Source organism: Carcharhinus amblyrhynchos, chromosome 3 (assembly GCF_965287045.1).
Source record: "Carcharhinus amblyrhynchos chromosome 3, sCarAmb.v2.hapA, whole genome shotgun sequence".
NCBI lineage: Eukaryota > Metazoa > Chordata > Chondrichthyes > Carcharhiniformes > Carcharhinidae > Carcharhinus > Carcharhinus amblyrhynchos.
In genome coordinates this window covers 15,808,128-15,832,242 of record NC_137326.1, presented here as the reverse complement: position 1 = coordinate 15,832,242, position 24,115 = coordinate 15,808,128, and the positions used below count along the sequence as shown (strand labels likewise).

The window sequence follows — 24,115 nt, the reverse complement described above, 5'->3', positions numbered from 1 at the left end:
TTTGTCACAATAATCTCAGAAAAATATGTTCATTTGCACGCAAGGATTAATTCCTGCACGTGCTCCTTTTAAAGACGGAAAGGAAAAGTTGAAGTTGGAAATTTAAATTAGTCACAATCATTAATATCACACAAAGGCACAAGTTTTAAAATGAATTGTTTTGAAGGAGTTTCAGCAGGTCCCTGGAAACTGCCAGACTTCCACTGAGAGTCTCAAAGTGCAATATCTATCCAGGGGATAGATGTAGGAGAGAGAGACTTTAGCTATTTCTTGGCAATAGTAAAATACAAAGTCTGTCTGAGAGAAGTGAAGCCAAAAGCCTTCCTGAAACCTTTCCAATGTGGTGACAAGAAGCATTAAACAATGCCAAGTTTGAATGTCGCGTCTAGCTTCCATTTCTTTTCCTAAACTAACAAGGCTTATAATTAAGACAGTACAAACATCTGGAAAATGTCTGAGCTCTCTGAGGCTTACAGGCCCGGGTAGTCAGTGTCAGGTATCACAGCCTTGGCTCCCTTTCAGGAAACTGAACTCTCTCTGGAACTGTGTAAACAGTGAGGTGAGTCTAACATGGCCATTGCTGGGCATTCTGAGGCCTGCCACCCGCACAGACAGATTGCAAAGGGAAGGTTTAAGCTTAACAGTGTCTGAGGACCCTTTGCAATGTGTGATCCACATGCGCAAATATTTCATTACACAACTTCAGGTCATTCAAACCCAGCATCGACGTAACCCAGTCCCATCACGCAAACCAGCCTCCATCCATCGACTCCGTCTACACTTCCCGCTGCCTCCGAAAAGCAGCCAGCGTAATCAAGGATCCCATTCACCCCGGACGTACTCTCTTCCATTGAAGAATGAGGGGAGATCTCATTGAGACATATAAGATGATGAATGGGGTGGATAGGATAGAGGTGGAGAGGCTCTTCCTGCTCAGAAAGGACAGTAGGACTAGGGGGCACAGCCTCAAGATAAAGGGGGGGCGGTTTGGAACGGAGTTGAGGAGGAACTTCTTCACTCAAAGGGTGGTGAATCTCTGGAATTCTCTGCCCGTTGAAGTGGTGGAGGCTGCCTCGCTAAATATTTTTAAGACGCGGGTTGATGGGTTTTTGATAAGCGAGGGGATTAAGGGTTATGGGGAGAGGGCGGGAAAGTGGAACTGAGCCACGACAGATCAGCCATGATCTTATTGAATGGCGGGGCAGGCTCGAAGGGCTAGATGGCCTACTCCTGCTCCTATTTCTTATGTTCTTCCATCAGGAAAAAGATACAAAAGTCTCAGAACGCGTACCAACTGACTCGAGAACAGTTTCTTCCCTGCTGCCAACAAACTTTTGAATGGACATACCATTCTTTCCTGGGGATGCCATGGTGGCATAGTGGTGAGCACCACTGCCTCACAGCGTCAGAGACCTGTGTTCAATTCTGACCTGTATGGAGTTTGCGTGTTCTCCCCGTGTCTGCGTGGGTTTCCTCCCACAGTCCAAAGATGTGTAGGTTAGGCTGACTGGCCATGATGAATTGCCCCTGAGTGTCAGGGAGATTAGCAGGGTGAGGTTACAGGAATGGAGATTGGGCGTGATTGTTGTCAGTGCAGATTTGATGGGCTGGATGGTATTCTGAATTGTAGGGAGGCTATGATTCTATATATTAAACTGATCTTTCTCTACACCCTATTTGTAACTGCAACGCTACATTCTGCACCCTCTCCCTGCCTATTTACTCCATGTATGGTATGTTTTGTCTGTATAGCGCGCAAGAAACAATACTTAACAGTATATATTAATACGTGACAATAATAAATCAAATTAAATCAAATGAAAGTCGGGAGGAGTTCAGTCTGAATCAACAACTTTATACTTACTCAGTGCCTTTAACATAAAAGTGACACCAAGGTACTCCACAGGAGCACAACAGAACAAAATATAACACTGAACCATTTCCGAAATGTTCAAAGGAACAAAGACTTGATCAAAGACAGTAAACTTTAAGAAGTGTCTCCAAGGAGCACAAAGAGATGGAGAGGTGGAAATTCCGGAGTTCAGCTCCTAGGGGGTAGGTTTTCCTGTCCCGCCCACCACGGGAATCGTCGCAGGCCTGACAGACAATTTGACGGATCCTTGAAAAGTCCATTGATTCAGGGAATTTCTCGTCTCAGGGTGGAAAATCCCACACTAGGCATCGCAAGGCACAGCCACCAATGTGGGGGGGATTACAAATCGGGAATGCTCAAGTGGTCGGTTGAGTACAGGCCAGGACACTGGGACTGACCCATTCCCACATGGATAGTGAAGCGGATGGGCTCCTGATTACGTGGACCAGGATTCTGAGTGATTCTGCATCCTATTCTCTGTCTGGACTCTGCACCAGAAGACAGATTCAGAAAGGCACACACTATCACACTTCTAAACAAAGCTTCTTTATGCATTTATATAAATCTCTCCAGTTTCTGTTCATATCCCCTTAATTTGAAGTTTGGGTTGTCTGTGCCACACACTAATCCATGTCTGAGACAGACAGGTTCCCAAATACACTCACGCTTCTGTTGTTTCGGAGTTTCACTGCAGTGGAAATCCAGCAGAGGTTGGCTACATTTCACCATGTCTCTATTCCCAGTCAGAAGGAGGATGATTGGCTAAATCTCCTGTCAATCACTTCCAGAGTCCACTCTTCTGCATTTGCGATTTCCTATACCTACCCCACATTACTGGCAAAGTCACTGTGATAATCCCCATGAGATCCATGGAGAATCACTGACTGATCTCCCTGCGGGACTCGTTGAGTCCGAGTTGCCCTGGTAACAGGCAGTGGTCTGCCCAGCTGGAACTCATTACCTGAGCTTTTTATAAGGCAGGCCCAGGACTGGGCCTGCTGAACTGTAGTTCCAGGCAGGGACTAGTGTGTGACCACTACAGTCGTAGTTTTACTTCGCACTTTGTAATAAACAATGCTCCTTTCCAGTCTGGTTCCCTGAGTCATTAATGTCACCATGTGCCACAGGGCCTTTTCACACTGTGGTGTTGTAACTTGTATACCATAAGAAGATAAGAAATAGGAGGAGTAGGCCATCTAGCCCTTCGAGCCTGCCCCACCATTCAATAAGATCATGGCTGATCTGAAGTGGATCAGTTCCACTTTCCCGCTTTCTCCCCATAACCCTTAATTCCCTTGTCTATCAAAAACCTATCTACCCGTGACTTAAATATATTTAGCGAGGTAGCCTCCACCATTTCAACGGGCAGAGAATTCCAGAGATTCACCACCCTTTGAGTGAAGAAGTTCCTCCTCAACTCCGATCTAAACTGCGCCCCCCCCCCCTTATCTTGAGGCTGTACCTTCTAGTCCTGCTATCCTTTCTAAGCGGGAAGAATCTCTCTACCTCTACCCTATCCATCCCTTTCATTATCTTATACGTCTCTATAAGATCCCCCCTCATCCTTCTAAACTCCAACAAGCACAGACCCAGTCTATTTAGTCTCTCTTCATAGTCCAACCCCTCATCTCCGGTATCAGCCTAGTGAACCTCCTCTGCACTCCCTCCAAGGCCAATATATCCTTGAGCAAGTGCGGCCACCAAAACTGCACACAGTACTCCAGCTGCGGCCTCACCGGTGCCCTGTACAGTTGCAGCAAGACCTCCCTACTTTTATATTCAATCCCCTCACTATAAAGGCCAGCATACCAGAGGCTTGGCTTATAGTATCTTGAGAGAGGAGTTCAAATCCTATCACAATTACTGGAGGGAATTTAAATTCAGTTAACCGTATAAAACCTGGATTAAAGATACTACAATTCAAATCGATACCCACAAAACACTTGAGTTTTATATGAAAACCCATCTGGTTAATGATGTCCTGTAGGGAAGGAAATCCACTGTCAGTACCTGGTCTGGCATCTCCAGACCCACAGTCATGTGATTCATTTTTAACTTCCCTATGAAATGGTTCACAAACAATTCAGTTGGATAGGGATAGGCAGTAAATTCTGGCCTTGCCAGTAGCAGCCACTTAACAGAGATAAAAAAGAGATTGTTAGCTGTAAAATTGACATTTTAATTTTAACCCATTGGCTAACAAGACAGTGCCAAGTCTATGACAGAATCATAGAATCATACAGTACAGAAGAAGGCCATTCAGCCCATCGAGTCTGCACGGACCACAATCCCACCCAGGCCCTAAGCTCATAACCCCATACATTTACCCCAGCCAGTCCCCCTGACCCTAAGGAGCTAACAGGTCTGCTGGTATTCCCCTCCCAGTGAGAGTCTTGAGTGGAATGACAAAATCTGATCACACACATACTGCTTGCCCACAGACACAAATGTGTATTAAATGATCTAGATCTTCCACAAAATAAGAGTTATTCAGAATCAGATCAGGAGTTCATCTTCAGAAGAAAGGTTTCACAGGTTGGGCCTATACCCATTGGAGTTTAGAAGAATGAGAGGTGATCTTATTAAGATCCTGAGGGGATTTGATAAGACGGATACTAGAATGTTTCCACTTGTGGGAGAGGCTAGGGGACACAGCTTAAGAATAAGAGGTCTGCCATTTAAGACGGAGACGAGGAGAAATGTTTTCTCACAAGGTGGTTAGCGTGTGAAATTCTTTTTCATAGAAAGCAGTGGGGACTGGGTCATTCCATTTATTCAAGGCAGAGTTAGTTCCTAATAAACAAGGGAGTCAAGAGTAATAGGGATGGGTATAGGGACAGACTGGAAAGTGGAGTTGAGACCATAACAAGATCAGCCATGGTCATCTTGAAGGTGAGACAGACTCGAAGGGCTACTCCTGCTCCCATGTTCCTAATCAATCACACAGCCCGTTATGTTGGAAAGCCTGGTTTTAGTGCGGCTCCATAGTAACAAGCTGCTTCTTTTTGTGTATGATGGTAGTGTAGGCAATGATAAAAGAAGATAATTATCCTCTCAGCTACCTGGGGTATAACTAGGCCATCCTCAGCTTGTTCCCCACACCTACTAACCTGAAATATAATTCCTCCCTCCCTCCCCCACCACCTAAATGGCAGAGCCAGCCAGCTCCAAGCCTCAACCGAGAACGGAGGAATCTCCCCAACTCACGTCCCATTCAGAACCACACCCTCTGAAGGAAATATGAGTAAAGACTGGTGCACCTTCCAGTTTAGTGTCAATAGTACCAAATTACAAGCGAGGAGGATATCGTTCTGATAGTTAACCTAACCATCAGGAAACCAATCTCAAAACCTTATTCTTTTCAATAAATACAAATCACATTCATGCATATAAGGAGGACAAGCTGGTTACGCAGTGACCTCATTAGCCGTACCACGCAATGTCAAGTCTTTCTTTCTCAATAGCCACTCAGACAAGTGATTTACAATTTAATTAGGGTAAGAGGGATCCAATTGGCTCGAATCCCAGAACGATTATGCCTTTTGCTGAACAACAAAACAATAACTTTTATTTGTATAATGTCTTTCACAGGGTAAAACATCCCACAGCTTCACAGGAACAATATTTGACACAGAGCCACAAAAGGGGATATAGGGCCAGGTGACTGAAAACTAAAGTGTGTCTTAAAGAGAGAGAGAAGTGAGCAGGTGGAATTCCAGCCCTCAGGGACTTGCCATCTAAAGGCAAGGCCAATAATGGTAGACCAATTCAAATTGAGGATACTTATTTGCAGGAGTGCTGATGTCTGGAAGGGTTGGAGGGGCTGGAGAGAGATTCCAGAAGAGGTTCAGAGCCTCCAAAAACCACACCCTCCCCGCACATTCACCTGGATGTTCCACCCCCTCTTACAACTTCCCCCCCCCGAATTCCCATCTACACCTTCCCAAACAGCACCCCCTTCCCCCACTGAGTTCTCCCTCACCAACACTACCAGCACCACCCCCCTACCCTCCCTTCTACCCCTGAACTCCCTCTTCACTTCTTCCGCACTTGTACCATTCTCCCCTGTGACACTTTCCCACTTGGACACTTTCCGGGCACCTTCGTTGCTCCATAACCCCCTCCTTCCCCGGGACACCTTTCCCACCCATGACCTCTGGCTCTCTGTCCCAATTTCAGCCAGCAAACACCTTTATACTCCTGACAGCTTCATTTCTTTAAATCCATTTGTGGGACATGGGTGTCACTGGCTGGCCAGCATTTGCTGCCCATCCCTAGCTGAGAGTCAACCACATTGCTGTGGCCCTGGAGTCTTGTGGGCCAGACAGGATAAGGACAACAGATTTCCTTCCTTGAAGGACACGAGTGAACCAGATGGGTTTTTCCGATAATCAACAATGGTTTCATGGTCATCAGGAGATTCTTAATTCCAGATGTTTTTCATTGAATTCAAACTTCACCATCTGCCGTGGTGGGATTCAAACCCAGGTCCCCAGAACATTAACTGAGTTTCTGGATTAATAGTCCATGATAATATCACTAGGCCATCACCATCCCTTCATACTCCCTTCTAGCAACACCCCTACACACCTTCATACCCCCTCCCAGCTTTACCCTCCAGCCCCAAGACCATTCTCTCCCAATTGCTCCGATACCTCCTTCACTTTCTCTGTTTTGAAATACGACGTGCCAGTGAAGTGAGGAATAAGGTAAGTGTGTGTATCACTATTTGTTTTCAATGCAAGGAGTTATTCAATCATGAGGCTGTCAGTCTTAACATAAGAACATAAGAACATAAGAAATAGATGGAAGGGTGTGTCCGAATGTCTGTAATTATAAAGTATAACTTCTCAGAAGCCTTCATCCTATTTCAGACGCAGCAAGCAGGTTTGCCAATGTTAAGCTTGGTGTGTGCTGCACCAATTAAGAGACAAGTTCTCACCTGATTGGCTGCCCGTTGTTGTTGTCTGGACATTCTGATGGATCCCAGGCTTCCCAGTCACCCGTGGAGTTGTCCTCGCAGTTACAGTGCCTTGAAAGAGACGTGGAACATCTGGTTTAACAAGATGTGTGCAATGCACAGATTATAGGCCAGACTAAATAAAACTAACCAGAACTGATAGAGCGGTGCACTTGGCTCATCTGGATGTTATTTAATGTGTGGCCTCTTTTCATAAGATATTCCTAAAACAGGACTCAGGAATCTTTAATATTCTCTGAAACATAAAGACCAGCTTCTGCTAACCAGCAATATGAAATATGTGCTTGGATGCCCTGGCGAGACACAGCTGGATTAGTGGGCGAATGGAGAGGTTCCCTCTGCCAGTTAAGAGATGATTCATGGGTGTTTGGTTCTGCCTAAATGAGGGGATTGGATTAGGGAAAATATATCGACCCTGTAACTGAGGAGACATGATTAAGGAGTGCTGGTAGAACCCTTTGATCAAGGTTAGACCACAAGTGTGTGTGTGTGTGTGTGTGTGTGTGTGTGTGTGTGTGTGTGTGTGTGTGTGTGTGTGTGTGTGTGTGTGTGTGTAGATGCATCGCAATAAGGGAACACGCTTATTGAGTGGCATCCTGCTATTCCTGTTTCTGCTTTGCCCAAGACCGCAAGAAACTACAAATGGTCATGAACCAAGCCCATTCATCACTTAAACCAGCCTCCACCCACTGACTCTTCCCACCACCTTGGAAAAGCAGCCAGCATAATCAAGGACCCCACAGACATTCCCTCTTCCACCTTCTTCCATCGGGAAAAAGATACAAAAGTCTGAGATCATGTATCTACCGAGTCATAAACAGCTTCTTCCCTGCTGCCATCAGACTTTTGAATGGATCTACTGCACATTAAGTTGCTCTTTCTCCATAATCTAGCTATGATTGTAGCACTACATTCTGCACTCTCTCCTTTCTTTCTCTATGTAAAGTATGCTTTGTATAGCGTGCAAGAAGCAATACTTTCCACTGTACACTAATACACGTGACAATATATCAAATCAAATCAAAATGTGTGCAGATGACTCACAAAGAGACACAATTTATGTTTATCGTCACCTCTAAGCGAGGAAACAAAATTAGCGTGTGCATAAATTCCCTCTACAAAGGAAACAGGATGAACAACTTTGTGTGAGTTGCCCCCATTTAAGGAGACAGGGTTAACAAGAGTATTTACATATATAGATCCTTCCATTCTAAAACAAAGAGAACAGGCTGAACAAGTGTGTGTGTGTGTGTGTGTGTGTGTGTAAGTTAAGTTTAATTTTACTCATTAGTGTCACAAGTAAGCTTACATTAACACTGCAATGAAGTTACTGTGAAAATCCCCAAGTCGCCACACTCTGGCGTCTGTTCGGGTACACTGAGGGAGAATTTAGCACGGCCAACGTACCTAACCACCTAACTCGAAATATCAGCTCTTTTCTCTCCTTACAGATGCTGCCAGACCTGCTGAGATTTTCCTGCATTTTCTCTCTTTGAGCACCTAACCAGCAAGTCTTTAGGACTGTGGGAGGAAACTGGAGCACCCGGAGGAAACGCACACAGACTATGTGCGTGTGTGTATATGTGTGTGTGTGTGTGCGTGTGTGTGCATGCGTGCATGTGTATGTGCATGTGTGCATGTTTGCGTGTATGCATATGTGTGCGCATGCGTGTGCGTGTGTGCATACGTGCATGTGTGTGCATGCATGCACGTGCATGTGCACCTGCATGAATGCATGCAACTTATGTGCATGCACGTGTGTGTGCTTGCATGCGTGCGTGTGTGCATATGTGTGTTGCTTGCATGTGTATGTGTGCATGCATGCATATGTGTTTGTGCGTGCATGTGTATGTGTGCATGCATGCATGTGTGTGTGTGTGTGTGTGTATGAAATCCCTTTAAGTCAGTGCTGGCAGGAATTGAGGAGGACAGACCCACCTAAATTCCTGTCCTCTTTTCACCCCCAGCCACACCCTTCTATTGAATTGGGGCCAGTGACTTTATGAAGGCTCAGTTAACATCTGCATACCCCACATTCCCCCAGGCCAGATGAGGACAGACCACCTGAGTGCCGAGAAAGATCTTTCCATGTTAACAGTTCTGGCTTCCATGGCCAGCTGGAGATACCACATCAATGAACACAGCCCACTCAGACAGAATAAATCAAATCATCCCATTCACATTGGCAACACATGGCCAGAAACAGAATCAGACAGAACCTCACCTGGTCCACTTGATGTCTCTGTCTGAAACACTTTGGTGGGTTGGGAAGTGGGAGAGAGCGGTTTCAGTGTGGTCCGAGGCACACTCAGACTGGTCGTTGTCCATTTGGTCCCAGTTCCTTCCTGGGTTGAAGGTTGCCGGGTCACAGGATTGTCTGTTTTGTTTGAAACTTTTGCTGACAGCCGTTGAGGTAGTACCGTAGGTTTAGTCTGCAGCATTGCCGTGTAAGTAGCGCTCAGCGTGTGCTCAACTCTCAACGTCCTAGCAGACGCAAGAATCGAGTTGACTTCTGCCGACGGCACGTGTCTCCGTGCGGTTAATGCCAAGAAGTAAGTCGAAGTGTCTGCTTTTGGCGGCTCGGTCGATGTCACTTCCTTTCTGCTGCCCCTCACGGTCAGGTGCTGGAACCTTGCTGTTGGAGACACGGTAACCTTTTCTGTGGGAGGCACGGCCCTCGCTGTAAAACCTCCGTCAAGGTCAGAGAGTGGATGAGTGAGGAGTCGGCCATCTTGCAGCACCTTAATGACTGTGGTCATGTTATTTACTGGGTTGGTGTAGATGTCATACCCATGCTCTGAGCTAAAGTACGAGTATGTGGTTTGATAGGCGAACAGGGACTTGCCGCTGCCATACGGTGGAGATCTATGCCGCTGTGATATAGTTGCGCTGTCAACAGCACCTAGTGGCTTCCCGCTTGGCCTAGCTTGACCAGTCACTTGCCACTTCAGCCCAGTTCCCAGCTGCCCAGTAGCAGAGGAGGTGGGCAAATTCTGAAGATTTGTTGCAACATTCACAGTGTGTTGCTGATTGTACTGGCTGTTGGTTGTTGCAGAGCCAATCGCGTACAGGGAATCCATCTGATCGCCCAGCGCTGGAACGCCATCACTGGGCTGGCCAACCATGACTGAGCTTTCTCTTGTCTTTGGGAAATAATTAGACGTGGTGAGCAATGGTGAAGCAGATTGCACTGGCGCAGGAGTCACGTGACTCTCACCTGGCCCCCTTTGAACCAAGGCTTCCTCCATTTTTGTGAGGGAAGAGTCAGTAACTGATGGAGACCATCCTTGACCGGGTTCCCTTACAAACTGCACAACAACCTCCTCCTTTCCAGGCGACTGATACGAACCAGTGACTGAGTGTTGCTCTCGAGTGTCTGAGTGACTTGGAGCTGTTGTTGGAGCCACGTTTCCAAGGGCGACCAATGGCCCAGCCGTCACCTGCCCTGTCTCAGCGTGAGCTGGAATTACGTGGCGAGTAGTGGTCTCAAAAACCAGAGAATCACTCGGAGATGCTGCTGCCCACCCTTTCAGGAAAGTGTCATCATCCACAACTACGCCACCTTGAGAATTGACAGAGCCTCGAGGCATCTGGATTGTTCGATAATCTGGAGTACTTTCGAATGGACTTGCCAAGGAGTGATCAGTGCTGACATTCGCCTGAGCAGAGGTGGCCAATGGAATGGACGTGTTTCCTAAAGTAAACTGTTTTGATTCAAAAATGTCCTTGTCAGATTCTTCAACGTCAAAATCATCCTCGCTATCTACATCCTCACCGTCTCCACTGAAATAAAAAGCATTTTCTCTCTGTGCCACACTCTGGTGCCAAGAGGACTGGCTGGGGTGTGTGGGCAAGACCAGTTTGGCATGAGTTGGGTCCTTGTTGGATATCTCAAGCTGAGGGGAGAGGGTGGAAAAGCCACTCAGAGGGACTGCATTCAAGCCATGGTCAACTTCAGTGGATTTCATTTTGCTTGATGTATTGTGGTGTATTGAAGTGTTATTGGCTGATTCTTTGGCAGAAGGTGAAGTCATAGCTTGAGCGATACCAGAATAGATGAGAAGAAGCCCCCAGGCCCACAACACATCTCGGTGCTCCATCAGCACATGAACCGTGCAACTGTGCTCCCTTCAAGTTTCAAATGCTCATTTCTTTGAAGTGAAATTCTCTGGTCTCTGAAATCAAAGAGATCCGAATTAAGGTTTGGGATTACTTAAAACATGGTAACTTTCATTCATGACCAACATTCTCATTATATGTCTGGATCAACATTAATAAATACCAGAGTTTAAAAAGTCACCCAGTTTTGGAACAGCCATAAATATCCACAAAATAGTTCTGTTTTCATCTGGAAATTGATTTTGAGACTGTTCATAGAATCGTACAATCCCCAGTGTGCAGAAGAAGGCCATTTGGCCCTTTGGGTCTGCACAAATGCGCTGACAAATTATTTTATCCAGGCCTCTCCCCCGCTCTATCCCCACAACCCCACACATTTACCATCTATCTAACTTGGGACACTACGGGGCAATTTGGTTTGGCCAATGCAGCTAACCAGCACTTCTTTTGGACAGTGGGAGGAAACTGGAGCACCCGGAGGAAACCCACGCAGACACAGGGAGAATACGCAAACTGCTCTGACAGTACAGCACTCCTTCAGTAGTGCAATGAAGTATCTACCAAGACTTTTGTGTTCAATTTCTTGGTGCGGGTCTACATGTGATATCGACAATATGGTTGGTTCTTAATCCATTCAGATGTAGGCAATTGGAGATAAGCAAGAAATGTTACCTTACTATTGTCGCTAAAACCAGGATGTGTTGATGGGGATATATTTTTGAGTGTTACTTTATCTCAGACAGCAATTATTAACAGACATTATTAGCAATGGAACAGATAATGGAAACATTATTCTGCGTCAGTGGTAGTGATGTAACATTTTATTTCGGGTGTGTTCTACCTAGAAACACAAAGAAAGCACAGAGCCAAGAGATAGCATATAGACACACCCAAATGTTGATAGTGGAAGTACTAACCTTTGAATCTCCATTCAGACAGAATGAAAAATACTTGCAGTTGAAAAATAAGCTTATCAGCCTCCTCTTATTCCTTGACTTTTAAAACCTGTTGTGTACATTTCACACAGCCCCGATCACACAATCACACCAACCATCCTTTGACCGTGAAGGTGGCTCCCTCTAAAGACCACTTCCCCACTTCATTCATTGACTGAGAGGTTTGGACTTAAACAATGCAGCAATGTGGACTGTTTTCTGTTGTCTCTGCTTTGTAGGTGTTCCCTCTCCCATCTCATCAATATTAATAATAATCTGTTAAATCGCTCACCTAATTTGGTTTCCATCCAGTGTACATATAGTGAAGACCGCACTGGACAAAATATACACCACCACAAATAGCCTCGAGACGAAATATCTTGAGGCCTTGTTCATTGTGGCTGGGTCTTCAATCAGGCCAAGATCAGGAGCGTATTACCAAGACACCACAAACACATCTTCTGCTCCACCAGAGGCCCGAACATCCTAGACTACCTCTACACAAATATCAAACATGCCTACCGCTCTATCGCACCATGACAAATCAGACCACAAGACTGTGCTCCTGCTCCTGGCTTACAAGCAAAAACCGAAACGGGAGAATCTGTCAAAGAAAGTTGTACAATGTTGGTCTGAGGAATCGGATGATTTCCTGTGAACTGTGTGTGCCTTTATACGCACTGTTTCTGATCAGAACTTTTCACTCACCTGACGAAGGAACAGCGTTTCTGAAAGCTTGTGGGTTTACTAACAAATAAACCTGTTGGACTTTAACCTGGTGTTGTGAGACTTCTTGCTGTGTTTATCCCAGTTCAACGCCGGCATCTCCACATCAGGACTGCTTACAGTCAGTGGACTGGTCAGTATTAAAACCTCTGCAACCAGTCTGACCGAGTACGCCACTACAGTAACTGACTTCATTAGTAAGTGTGTAGAAGACTGTGTGCCAAAGAAACAAATCTGCATGCTTCCCAACTGGGAACCATAGGTGAAAAGGGGTGTCCACTGCTTGTCGAAGTCCAGGTCTGAGGTGTTCAAGTCAAGCAACCCTGGTTAATAGAAGAAATGATGTGGGTATGCCAGCGTTGGACTGGCGTAAACACAGTAAAAAGTCTGACAACACCAGGTTTTAATCCAACCGATTTATTTGATAGTAAATTTGATAGCCAAGTTCCGCACACATGAGGACGGTCTCACCAGGGATCTTGGGTTCATGTCGCACTATCTGTAACCCCCGTGACTTGCCTGGGTTTGCAAAACCTCACTTACTGTACTGTCTGGAGACAATACACATCTCTTTAGCCTGTGATCAGTGCTCCTTCCACTCACATTGTCAACCACTTCAGGTCTTGAACAGCAGGTTAGGTGTAAGGATTCGCATTCTAATCAGTAATCTCTAAACTGTCTGTGCTTTATATGCTCTGTCTGAGGCCAGAACTCTCCATTCACCTGACGAAGGGACTAACCCCGAAAACTTGTGCGTTTACTATCAAATAAATCGGTTGGATTAAAACCTGGTGTTGTCAGACTTTTTACTGTAATAGAAGAAAGCCAGATATGATCTAAGGAGATCCAACAAAGATGCCAAAAGACAATACCGAACCAAGCTAGAGTCCCAGGCTAGCCACACCAACACCCACCGATTATGGCAAGGCCTGTAAGACATAACAGGCTATAAGATGAAGGCAGGTAAAATTGTAACACCAAAGCACCTCTCCCCAGTGAGCTCAATACATTGTATGCCCGTTTTGAGGTCAGTGAGAGCATGCTCTCCACTCTGGAAGCCTTGGACGGCCTATATCCAAGCTCACCATTGCAGATATCAGAACAGCTTTCTGGAAGATCAACCCATGGAAAGTAATTGGCCCAGATGGGCTACCTGGAAGAACACTCAGGTCCCGCATGGATCAGCTGGTGGAGATATTCACAGACATCTTCAACCTCTCTTTACAACAATCTGAGGTCCCTATCCACTCAAGAAGGTGACCATCATCCCAGTACCAAAGAAAAGCCAAGCAGCATGCTTTCATGACTATTGTCCGATGGCTCTGACATCCATCATTATGAAGTGTTTTGAAAGGCTAGTCATAGTACGAATCATTTCCAGCCTCCCGGACTGCCTGGATCCACTACAATTTGCCCCTATCGCTACAACAGGTCCACAGCAGACACCATCTCCCTGGCCCTACATTCAACCCTGGAACACCCAGAAAACAAAGACGCCATGTCAGACTCCTATTTAACGATTACAGCTCAGCCTTCAACACCATTATTCCTACAAAACTCATCTTCAAACTTCATAGCCTGGGGATCAGCACCTCCCTCTGTGACTGGATTCTGAATTTCCTAACCCACAGACCACAATCAGTACAAATAGGCAATAACACCTCCTCTGTGATCATCCTCAACACCAATGCCCCACAAAGCTGTATTCTCAGCCCTTACTATACTCCTTATACACCTTTGGCCTAGTGGCCAAAGACCTCTGCAACTCAATTTTCAAGTTTGCTGACGACACCACCATAGAGGTGGAATCTCAAACAATGATGAGACAGAGTACAGGAATGAGATAGAGAATCTGGTAAACTGGTGCGTCAACAAGAATCTCTCCCTCAAAGTCAACTTGACAAAGGAAATTGTCATCAACTTCAGAGAGCGTAGTGGAAGGCATACCCCTGTCTACATCAATGGGGACAAAGTAGAAATGGTCGAGAGCTTCAAATTTTTATGTGTACAGATCACCAACAACCTATCCAGGTACCCACATGCCAACACTATAGTTAAGAAAGCCCACTAACGCTTCTACTTTCTCAGAAGATGAAAGAAATTTGGCATGTCTGCTATAACTCTCACCAACGTTTACAGATGCACCATCGAAAGCATTCTTTCTGGTTGTATCACAGCTTGGTATGGCTTCTGCACTGTCCAAGACCGCAAGAAACTACAGAGGGTCATGAACAAAACCCAGTCCATCATTCAAATCAACCTCCTATCCATTGCCAATGTCTATACTTCCAACTGCTTTGGAAAAGCAGCCAGCATAATTAAGGACCCTACGCACCCCGGACATTCTCTCTTTCACCTTCTTCTGTTGGGAAAAAGATACAAGATTCTGAGGTCACGTACCAACCGACTCAAGAACAGCTTCTTCCCTGCTGCCATCAGACCTTTGAATGCACCTACCTAGCTTTAAGTTGATCTTTGTCTATGCCCTAGCTATGACTGTAACACTACATTCCGTATTCTCTCGTTTTCTTCTCTATGAACAGTATGCTTTGCCTGTATAGCACGCAAGAAACAGTACTTTTCACTGTATACTATTACATATGGCAATAATAAATCAAATTGAAAGAAATCAAAACATCTCCAGACTGCAGTGAAATGTGCTCAGGAATGGGCAGGGTGCATTCATTGCCTTTTTATACATCAGGAGAGTGTTCCGTAGGCCAGGCTTTCTCAGTGGAAAGGTCCACAAGAAAGCCCCAAGGGACCTGGTAGTGTGTCAGCAAAATGTATTACTTTATTTTTGCCCTGATGGTGGCATCCATTCTCAAATCTGCACATTGGCAAGTACTATAGTTAGTCATCAGAAAGTCAGCAGCCATGTTTGATAAAGGCAAATCATTAAGCAAAAGGAGAAGGTTGCAAGTGAAGACAGGCAGCAGCATATGGAGTCAGTCCCAGCACCTCACCTAGAAACAGTGAAGGTGCAACATCTAGGTAAGTCTCAGTTCCCCTCACCTCACCCTGGGGATAATGTTTACTGTTAATTGGATGAATTTCAGCCCAGTCCTCTCCCCACACCACCCCTTACCTCGCCATCCCCCATGGATCCAGTCTCATGTCTTCCCCTGAGCAGACTCCAGGTGTGTTGTTGTCACTATTCAACCACCTTATCATCATCCCCTGACATACACTGGCATTACCATTGCTCAATCCCCCACTATCAATGCCTCTGGATTGACCAGACACTGAACTGAACTAGCCATATAAATACTGTGGCTACCAGAGCAGGTCAAAGGCAAGGAATTGTACAGCAAGTAACTCATCTCCTGACTCTCCAAAGCCTGTCTCCCATCTACAATGTGCATGTCGGAAATATAATGGAATACTCGCCATTGCTTGGATGAGTGCAGCTCCAACAATACTGAAGAAGCTCAACACCATCCAAGACAAAGGATGCTAGGTGATTTGGCATGGAGGGGAAAAGGGCAAAAGATAGTGAGTAGAGGGTAAGAGGTCACCTGTTGCCGCTGAGTTGGCTTATCGGTTATGAGAGGCCATTGGGATGGGTAGAGGATATGAGAAGCCATGGAAGCTGAGTAGAGGGACATGGGTTGGCATCAGAGCATGGGGGTGAGTAGGGGTTACGGGTTGGCATAGATTGTCATTGATGGGGCATAGGGAGTGCGTGGCAGTGAGGACTTGAGGGCTGTCTATGGTTTTATTATTTTTTGCTGAAGCTCAGCGGCAGACCTTATGCCCAGCCGACCTTCTCTGGGTCTGCCCTACCCACCCAGGATCACCCCACCCACCCAGGGTCACCCCACTCATCCATCCAAAAAAGATCTGACTCCTGGATGGCCATTTGTGAAGGTCGGGTTCTCTGAACTGGAAAATTTCCTGTCGCCCAGAGATAAAAATCTGGGCCTTCGATTCTAATTTATTGAGCCGAGAGCCATTCTTACCCAATTGAAGTTGGCTTTCCCCCAGTTAATTAATCTTATTTTACATTGTTCCCATTTCGAGTTATAACCTTTTGAGAAACACGCATAAGTAGATTCCTATCGCACACACATGGGCTGGAATTTACCCCCTGTTCACCACTCCCAGAGAAGATGGAGAATTTGGCACTCAGCCAAATCTCCATTCACAACAGCAGGGCAGGAAAATCCCCTCTGGAGTGAACGGATCGAGAACTCCAGCCATAGAATCCAGTGTATCATTATTTATAAGTTTAGTTTTATTTAATAGTGTCACAAGTCGGCTTACATTAACACTACAAAGAAGTTACTGTGAAAATACCCTAATCGCCACACTATGGCATCTGTTCAGGTAACACTGAGGGAGAATTAGCATTGCCAATGTACCAAACCAGCATGTCTTTCAGACTGTGGGAGGAAACTGAAGCATCCGGAGGAAACCCACGCAAACATTGGCTATGTTACTAGTTGCCCTTGTTCAGTGGACAGTTGTGAGTGAACCACATTGCTGTGGCTCTGGAGTCACATATAGGCCAGACTAGGTAAGGCTGGAGATTTCCTTCCCTAATGAACACTAGTGAACCAGATGGGTTCTTCTGACAATCGACAATGCTTTCATGGTCATCAGTAGATTCTTAATTCCAGATATTTTTTGTTGAATTCAAATTCCACCACCTGCTGTGACGGGATTTGAACCCAGGTCCCTAGAATAGTACCCCCAGGGGATGTTTGGCACTCCCAGATCATAGATTCCATCAATACTGTTCCCAACATCTAGAATCTAGGCCCAAAATTCCATTTGGATACACAACGCAAGTTCACAGATGGCCTCGATCTCATAAATCTGGTGGAAGGATTGTGGGCTTGAGCCACATTCAAATCATTTTTGCAAGTTTCTTGCTCTGTCCTAACCTTTTGGACATGAGGTCAGATGAAGGCACAGTAAAGAAGGTGGACTTTGTGGCCTCTGTTGCTACAGCATTGGCTCAGTGGGACTTCCCTGTACGGGACAGGGCAATGAGCAAAATCAAAGGATGGGTTTTTCTGGCCATGCTCACCTCAAGACTGGAATATCCCACCTGAGGTAAATGGACCTTTGCATGATCTGCACCTCCCCCCTCTCCCCAACCCCCCTCCCCACAACTCCCCCACCCTGCTACGATTCCGATGGTGCATAAGCCAGGAAAATTCCACTCAAAAAGTTGGTTTACCAATGAATAGATGAGGGAATTTGGATAAAGTCACAGCTTCCTCCAAGATTTGCTTTGCTTCCTCCAATCCTGCCACAGGCACAGAGGTTAGTACTGCTGCCTCACAGTGCCAGAGACCCAGTTCGATTCCCAGCTTGGATCACTGTCTGTGTGGAGTCTGCACGTTCTCCCCGTGTCTGCGTGGGTTTCCTCCGGGTGCTCCAGTTTCCTCCCACAGTCCGAAAGGCATGCTGGTTAGGTGCGCATTGGCCATGCTAAATTCTCCTTCAGAGTACCCGAACAGGCACCGGAATGTGGTGACTAGAAGATTTTCACAGTAACTTCATTGCGGTGTTAATGTAAGCCTTCTTGTGACAATAATAATAAACTTTAAACTTAATTGTTCCATTGACCATTTGGCTTGTCTAACACAATATCCTTATCTGTCACCTGGTTTTGCAGCTTCCTTTTCACTTGATCCTTTCCCTCACTATCGCTCCCCTTATCATTTTGTTGTGTTGTTATATCGCTATGGTAGAAAGTTCACCCTTTGCAATGATCGCCAAACGCTGACTACATTAAACACTGCAATGCCGAGTTGGTGTGTGCTTATTATATGCTGAAAGTAGAGAAATTAAAGTGATCTCAGCTTACATTAGATGTTCTCCCTTTACATAAGGTGTAACAGAGCTATTTGAACAGGAATGAGATAAGTTACAAAGAACTGGAAACATCATTGTTAGCGCACACAATAACTGGGATACATTGTTAATGTGACCATCAACTTTAAAACAACAGAACCCACAGAGCAATAAGATTCTGATGAGGTTTTGACTACCCAAGGAGTGACTTGAAGATAGTCAGTGTATAGCTTTTTTGAAATTATGGGGGTGATTCTCCCATCTTGCTGTGCTAATTTTTAAGTGCAGCGGACCTGGAGAATCCCGTGGCGGGCAATTTGAGGGGTTTAGGTGCGCATTCACGCCCCGCTAGAGTCTGCTCCATGCTGGAGATCAACAGGGTGGTGCAAAGACCATTTAAATGGTCATTTGAGTATAATTTAAATCTGATTAGCGGGCCCAGGACTGAAGTGACTGGAAAAGGTTCTGCAGCACTGTGCCTGAATTTAGATCATAGAATCATAGAACCCTACAGTGCAGAAAGAGGCCCTTCGGCCCATCAAGTCTGCACTGAACACAATCCCACCCAGGACCTAGCCCCACACCCCTACATATTATACCCACTAATCCCTCTAACCTACACATCCCTGGGCACTAAGGGGCAATTTCTTAGCATGGCCAATCAACCTAACCCGCACATCTTTGGATTGTGGGAGGAATCCGGAGTACCCGGAGGAAACCCACGCAGACACGAGGAGAATGTGCAAACTCCCCACAGACAGCGACCCGAGCCGAGAATCGAACCCAGGACCCTGGAGCTGTGAAGCAGCAGTGCTAACCACTGTGCTACTGTGCCACCCAAGTCCTGGCAACCGCAGTTCTAGTAAGTACCAGGGGTCCTGGGGGGATCCGGGGTGGGGGGGGGGGGGGGGGGGGGGGGGGTGGTGGTGGTGGGTGGGGGGCTGCTTTTGGGTGTGGCAAAGGTCTGGTTATGATGTTGGGGGTTGGACCGGGGAAGGGGAAGGAGGGGAGAAGAACTGGAGGTCTTTGATCTGTGAGGGAAGGTGCATCAGTCTGAAGGGATCTTCTGATGGAGGGGGTCACTACTCGACCCTCCCCAAGATTGAGAGTGAAAGCTTTTTCTATTTCCCACCGTCTGTCATTAGGCACCCTAAAAACTGAGGCTGGATGGGAAAAGGCCCTGACGTGGCTGTTAGGTGGCGACTTAATGGCCACTAAGTTGGGGCACGGGCAGGCTTCCTGTCTGTAGCCACCCCATGAAAAATCACAACTGAGTCAGGGTAGGCAAGATCGCAGAGGGAACCTCAACCACCGGCATCAGAACCTGTGGGAGGCGAGTGTAACATTCTGGCCATTAAACATAGCCATCAAGCATATAGTCATGAAATATGTATGGACAGGCAACATTTGTTTTTGTAACTGGATAATTAGAGCACGGAAAAAACTACCAATGTTATAGATGATTTTTTTTTTATAAGACAGGGGAAGGATGGCTCAGGTGTGTAAAGGTGGAGTATGTCTGCCTCGTCAATGCTTCATATCCAACTTGCTCAGTGTGCATCTTTGTTTAATGTATAGAGCGGCATTGCATCAGGCCTGCCTTTGTGGTAGCATTCTCAACCTTTGAGGCAGGATGCTGTGATTTAGAGTTGCCCTGCAGTGATTCGAGCACAGCATATAGGCTCGTATTCCCATACAGGTGGCATGGTGGCACAGTGGTTAGCACTGCTGCCTCAGAGCGCCAGGGACCTGGGTTCGATTCCCAGCTTGGGTCACTGTCTGTGTGGAGTTTGCACATTCTCCCCGTGTCTGCATGGATGTGCTCCAGTTTCCTCCCACAGTCTAAAAGATGTGCGAGTTGGGTGCATTGACCCGAACAGGCACCGGAGAGTGGCGAGTAGAGGAATTTCGCATTGTTAATATAAACCTACTTATGACTAATAAGTAAACTTTACTTTAACATTTTTAAACAGTACTGAGGGAGTGCTGCTCTGTCAGTAGTGCTGTCTTTCAGATAAGATATTAAACCCAGGCCCAGCATGGTGGCTTTGGAGGGAGTACAGAAAAGATTTACCAGGATGTTGCCTGGTATGGAGGGTATTAGTTCTGAGAAAAGATTGAATAAACTGGGATTGTTCTCCCTGGAAAGACGGAGGCTGATAGAAGTTTATGAAATTATGAGGGGCATAGATAAGGTATGCTATTTCCAGGGCAGAAATAACAGGGGGCAGGAGATCAAGGTGACGGGGAAAGGTTCAGTAGCGATGGGAAGTTTTTTTATACAGAGGATGGTGGGGGCCTGGAATGCACTGCCAAGTGAGGCGGTTGAGGCAGATACTTTAGTGACATTTAAGACTTATCTGGATAGGCACTTGAATGAGTGAGGAACAGGGAGATGCAGGTGATCGGTGTAGATAGGACAACGTGATCAGTGCAGGCTCGGAGGGCTGAAGGGCCTATTCCTGTGCTGTACTGTCCTTTGTTCTTTGTTTCCTGTCTGCTCTCTAAACTGGATGTAAAAGATCTCCTGGCGCTATTGAAAGAAGGAGCAATTATTGGCCTCCTGATTAATAATTATCACTCAATTAATATCTCTTTAAAAGAAATCCAGATTATCCGGTTATTATCTCACTGCCCCAAGGAGCTCCTTGCATGCAAGCTGGTTGCCATATTTCCTATATTTACAATTTGGTGCACTTTCACAGTACAACATTGAATGAAAATCACTTTGGAATGTCCCAAGATCATCCATGATGCTGAATAAATGCAAATCTATTTTTTGTCCTTCCTGACTTTTGGCTTTCCTATCTTCCCTGAGTTCAGATTTTTAAGAAATAAATAAAACTGATTAAATCAACTGCATCTTTTTTGGGCTAAAAATAAAACCATTAGTTTATCTGCAATGATTACTCATTGGTAGTCAAGGATACAGTTGCGATGTGCAGATACTAATTTGAAAGGCCCTTTAAGAACATTGCCACATAATGTTAATAGGCATAGCATAAAGAAGCAGATTATTAAGTCAAATATAGGCTACTCTCAGTGAGAGAAATTCCTTTAGATTGCCTTTAATGAATGGATCATAAGATCATAAGATATAGGAGCACAATTAGGCCATTTGACTCACTGAGTCTGCTCTGTTGTTCAATCAGTGCTGATATGTTACTCAAACCCATTCTCCTGCCTTTTCCCTGTAACTAATCCCTTACCAATCGAGAATCTATCTCTGTCTTAAATACACTCAATGATCTGGCCTCCACATCCTATTGTGGCAATGAATTCCATAAATTCACCACCCTCTAGCTGAAGAAATTCCTCTTCGTCTTAGTTCTATTGAATCTTTCCTTTATTCTGAAGCTGTGCCATTAGCCCCTGCTATTAATGGAAACATCTTCCCCATATCCATTCTATCCAGACCTTTCAATATTCTGGATGTTTCAGTGAGATTCCACCACCCCTCCCAATCCTTCTCCATCAAGTACAGACCCAGAGTCCTCAACTGCTCCTCATACATCAAGCTTTTCATTCCTGGGATCATTCTTGTGAACCTCCTCTGGACCGTCTCTAAGGCAGCATCATTCTTCCTTACATACAGGGCCCAAAATTGAACAGAAGAACATAAGAAATAGGAGCAGGAGTAGGCCATCTAGCCCTTCGAGTCTTCGAGCTCACAATACTCCAAATGTGGTCTGATCAGACCCTTCTAAAGCCTCAGCAGTACATCCCCGCTTTTGTAATTCTCATCCTTGCAAAATAAACACCAACATTGTATTTGTGTTCCTAACTACCAACTCACCCTGCAAGTTAACGTTAAGAGAATCCTGAACTAGGATTCCAAGTCCCTTTGTGCTTCCAATTTCTGAATTCTCTCCCCATTTAAACTACACACCTATTCTTCCCACCAAAGTGCATAACCTCATACTTTCCCACATTGTATTCCATCCATCACTTCTTTGCCCACTCTACTAACCAAACCCAGCCTGCAGGTGCAGCAGGTGGTCAGGAAGGCGAATGGGATGCTGGCCTTCATAGCGAGGTGGATTGAATATAAAAGTAGGGAGGTCTTGCTGCAGCTGTATAGGGCATTGGTGAGGCCGCAGCTGGAGTACTGTGTGCAGTTTTGGTCGCCGTACTTACGCAAGGATATTTTGGCCTTGGAGGGAGTACAGAGGAGGTTTACTAGGCTGATACCGGAGTTGAGGGGGTTGAGCTATGAGGAGAGGCTGAATAAACTAGGCTTGTACTCGTTAGAGTTTAGAAGAATGAGGGGAGATCTCATTGAGACGTATAAGATGATGAATGGGGTGGATAGGATAGAGGTGGAGAGACTCTTCCCGCTCAGAAAGGATAGTAGGACTAGGGGGCACAGCCTCAAGATAAAGGGGTTTAGAACGGAGTTGAGGAGGAACTTCTTCACTCAAAGGGTGGTGAATCTCTGGAATTCTCTGCCCGTTGAAGTGGTGGAGGCTGCCTCGCTAAATATTTTTAAGATGCGGGTTGATGGGTTTTTGATAAGCGAGGGGATTAAGGGTTATGGGGAGAGGGCGGGAATGTGGAATGGCGGGGCAGGCTCAAAGGGCTAGATGGCCTACTCCTGCTCCTATTTCTTATGTTCTTATTATGTAACCTGTCCAAGTACTCCTGCAGACCTCCTCGCCTCCTCAATACTACCTGTCCCTCCACCTATCTTTGTATCATCTGCAAACTTAGCCACATCGCACTCAGTGATGTATAACACCGACGAATGAAGATCACTGATGTATAAAGTGAAAAGTTGTGGTCGCAACTGGAATTTTGGTGTGGCAAGGCAGCACAGTGGTTAGCACTGCTGCTTCACAGTGCCAGGGACCCAGGTTCAATTCCATTCTCGGGTCACTGTCTGTGTGAAGTTTGCATTTTCTCCTTGTGTCTGCGTGGGTTTCCTCTGACTGCCCCACAATCCAAAGATGTGCAGGTTAGGTGGATCAGCCATACTAAGTTGCCCCTTAATGTAAGGGGGATTAATGACGTAAATATGTGAGATTATGTTTATTTATTTATTAGTGTCACAAATAGGCTTAAATTAACACTGCAATGAGGTTACAATGAAAATCCCCTAGTCACCACACTCCAGCGCCTGTTCGGGTACACTGAGGGAGAATTTAGCATGACCAATGCACCAAACTAGCACGTCTTTCAGACTATGGGAGGAAACCGGAGCACTCGGAGGAAACCCACACAGACGTGGGGAGGACGTGCAGACTCTGCACAGACAGTGACCCAAGCCGGGAATCGAACGCAGGTCCCTGGCACTGTGGAGGCAGCAGTGTTAACCACCATTCCACCCACATTTGCATGCTGGATACAAAATAAACTTGTTAGTTAAAGAACCTCAAGTCTAGCTCCTCACTGAAGCTGCAGGAGAAATCGCCATGACAACTCGAAGAAAGATGCAATCAAGACGCAGTTTCGCGACACCTCTCATGGCTAACTTAAGGAAAGAAATGGCAGAGAATTTGCGAAAACAAGGATCCAGAGTCGGGGAGACTGGGAAAATGCTGGGATGTGGAATTTTATGTTTGCCCAGATCCAGCCCATCTCTTTTTTGAATGTTAATGAATTATAATGGCAGATGGAGGTGGGTCTTCTTTGCATCTAATGAAGGCAGAACGAGGGAGATTATCCATCCAGTAG

At 45.8% G+C, this 24,115-nt stretch overlaps 1 protein-coding gene across 5 annotated transcripts in view; it reads right to left on the bottom strand.

The window, feature by feature from the left end:
* Window positions 1-24,115, bottom strand: part of LOC145336236 (uncharacterized) — a 94,478-nt gene that overhangs the window by 33,994 nt on the left and 36,369 nt on the right. For all 5 annotated transcript variants that reach the window (XM_080181739.1, XM_080181740.1, XM_080181737.1 and 2 more), the window contains 2 exons: window positions 9,079-11,029; window positions 6,816-6,905 (listed from right to left, as the gene is read on the bottom strand). In XM_080181739.1, coding sequence (XP_080037865.1) covers window positions 6,816-6,905; window positions 9,079-10,954 — 1,966 coding nt within the window. In that variant the 5' untranslated portion in view covers window positions 10,955-11,029. The remainder of the gene's footprint in view (window positions 1-6,815; window positions 6,906-9,078; window positions 11,030-24,115) is intronic.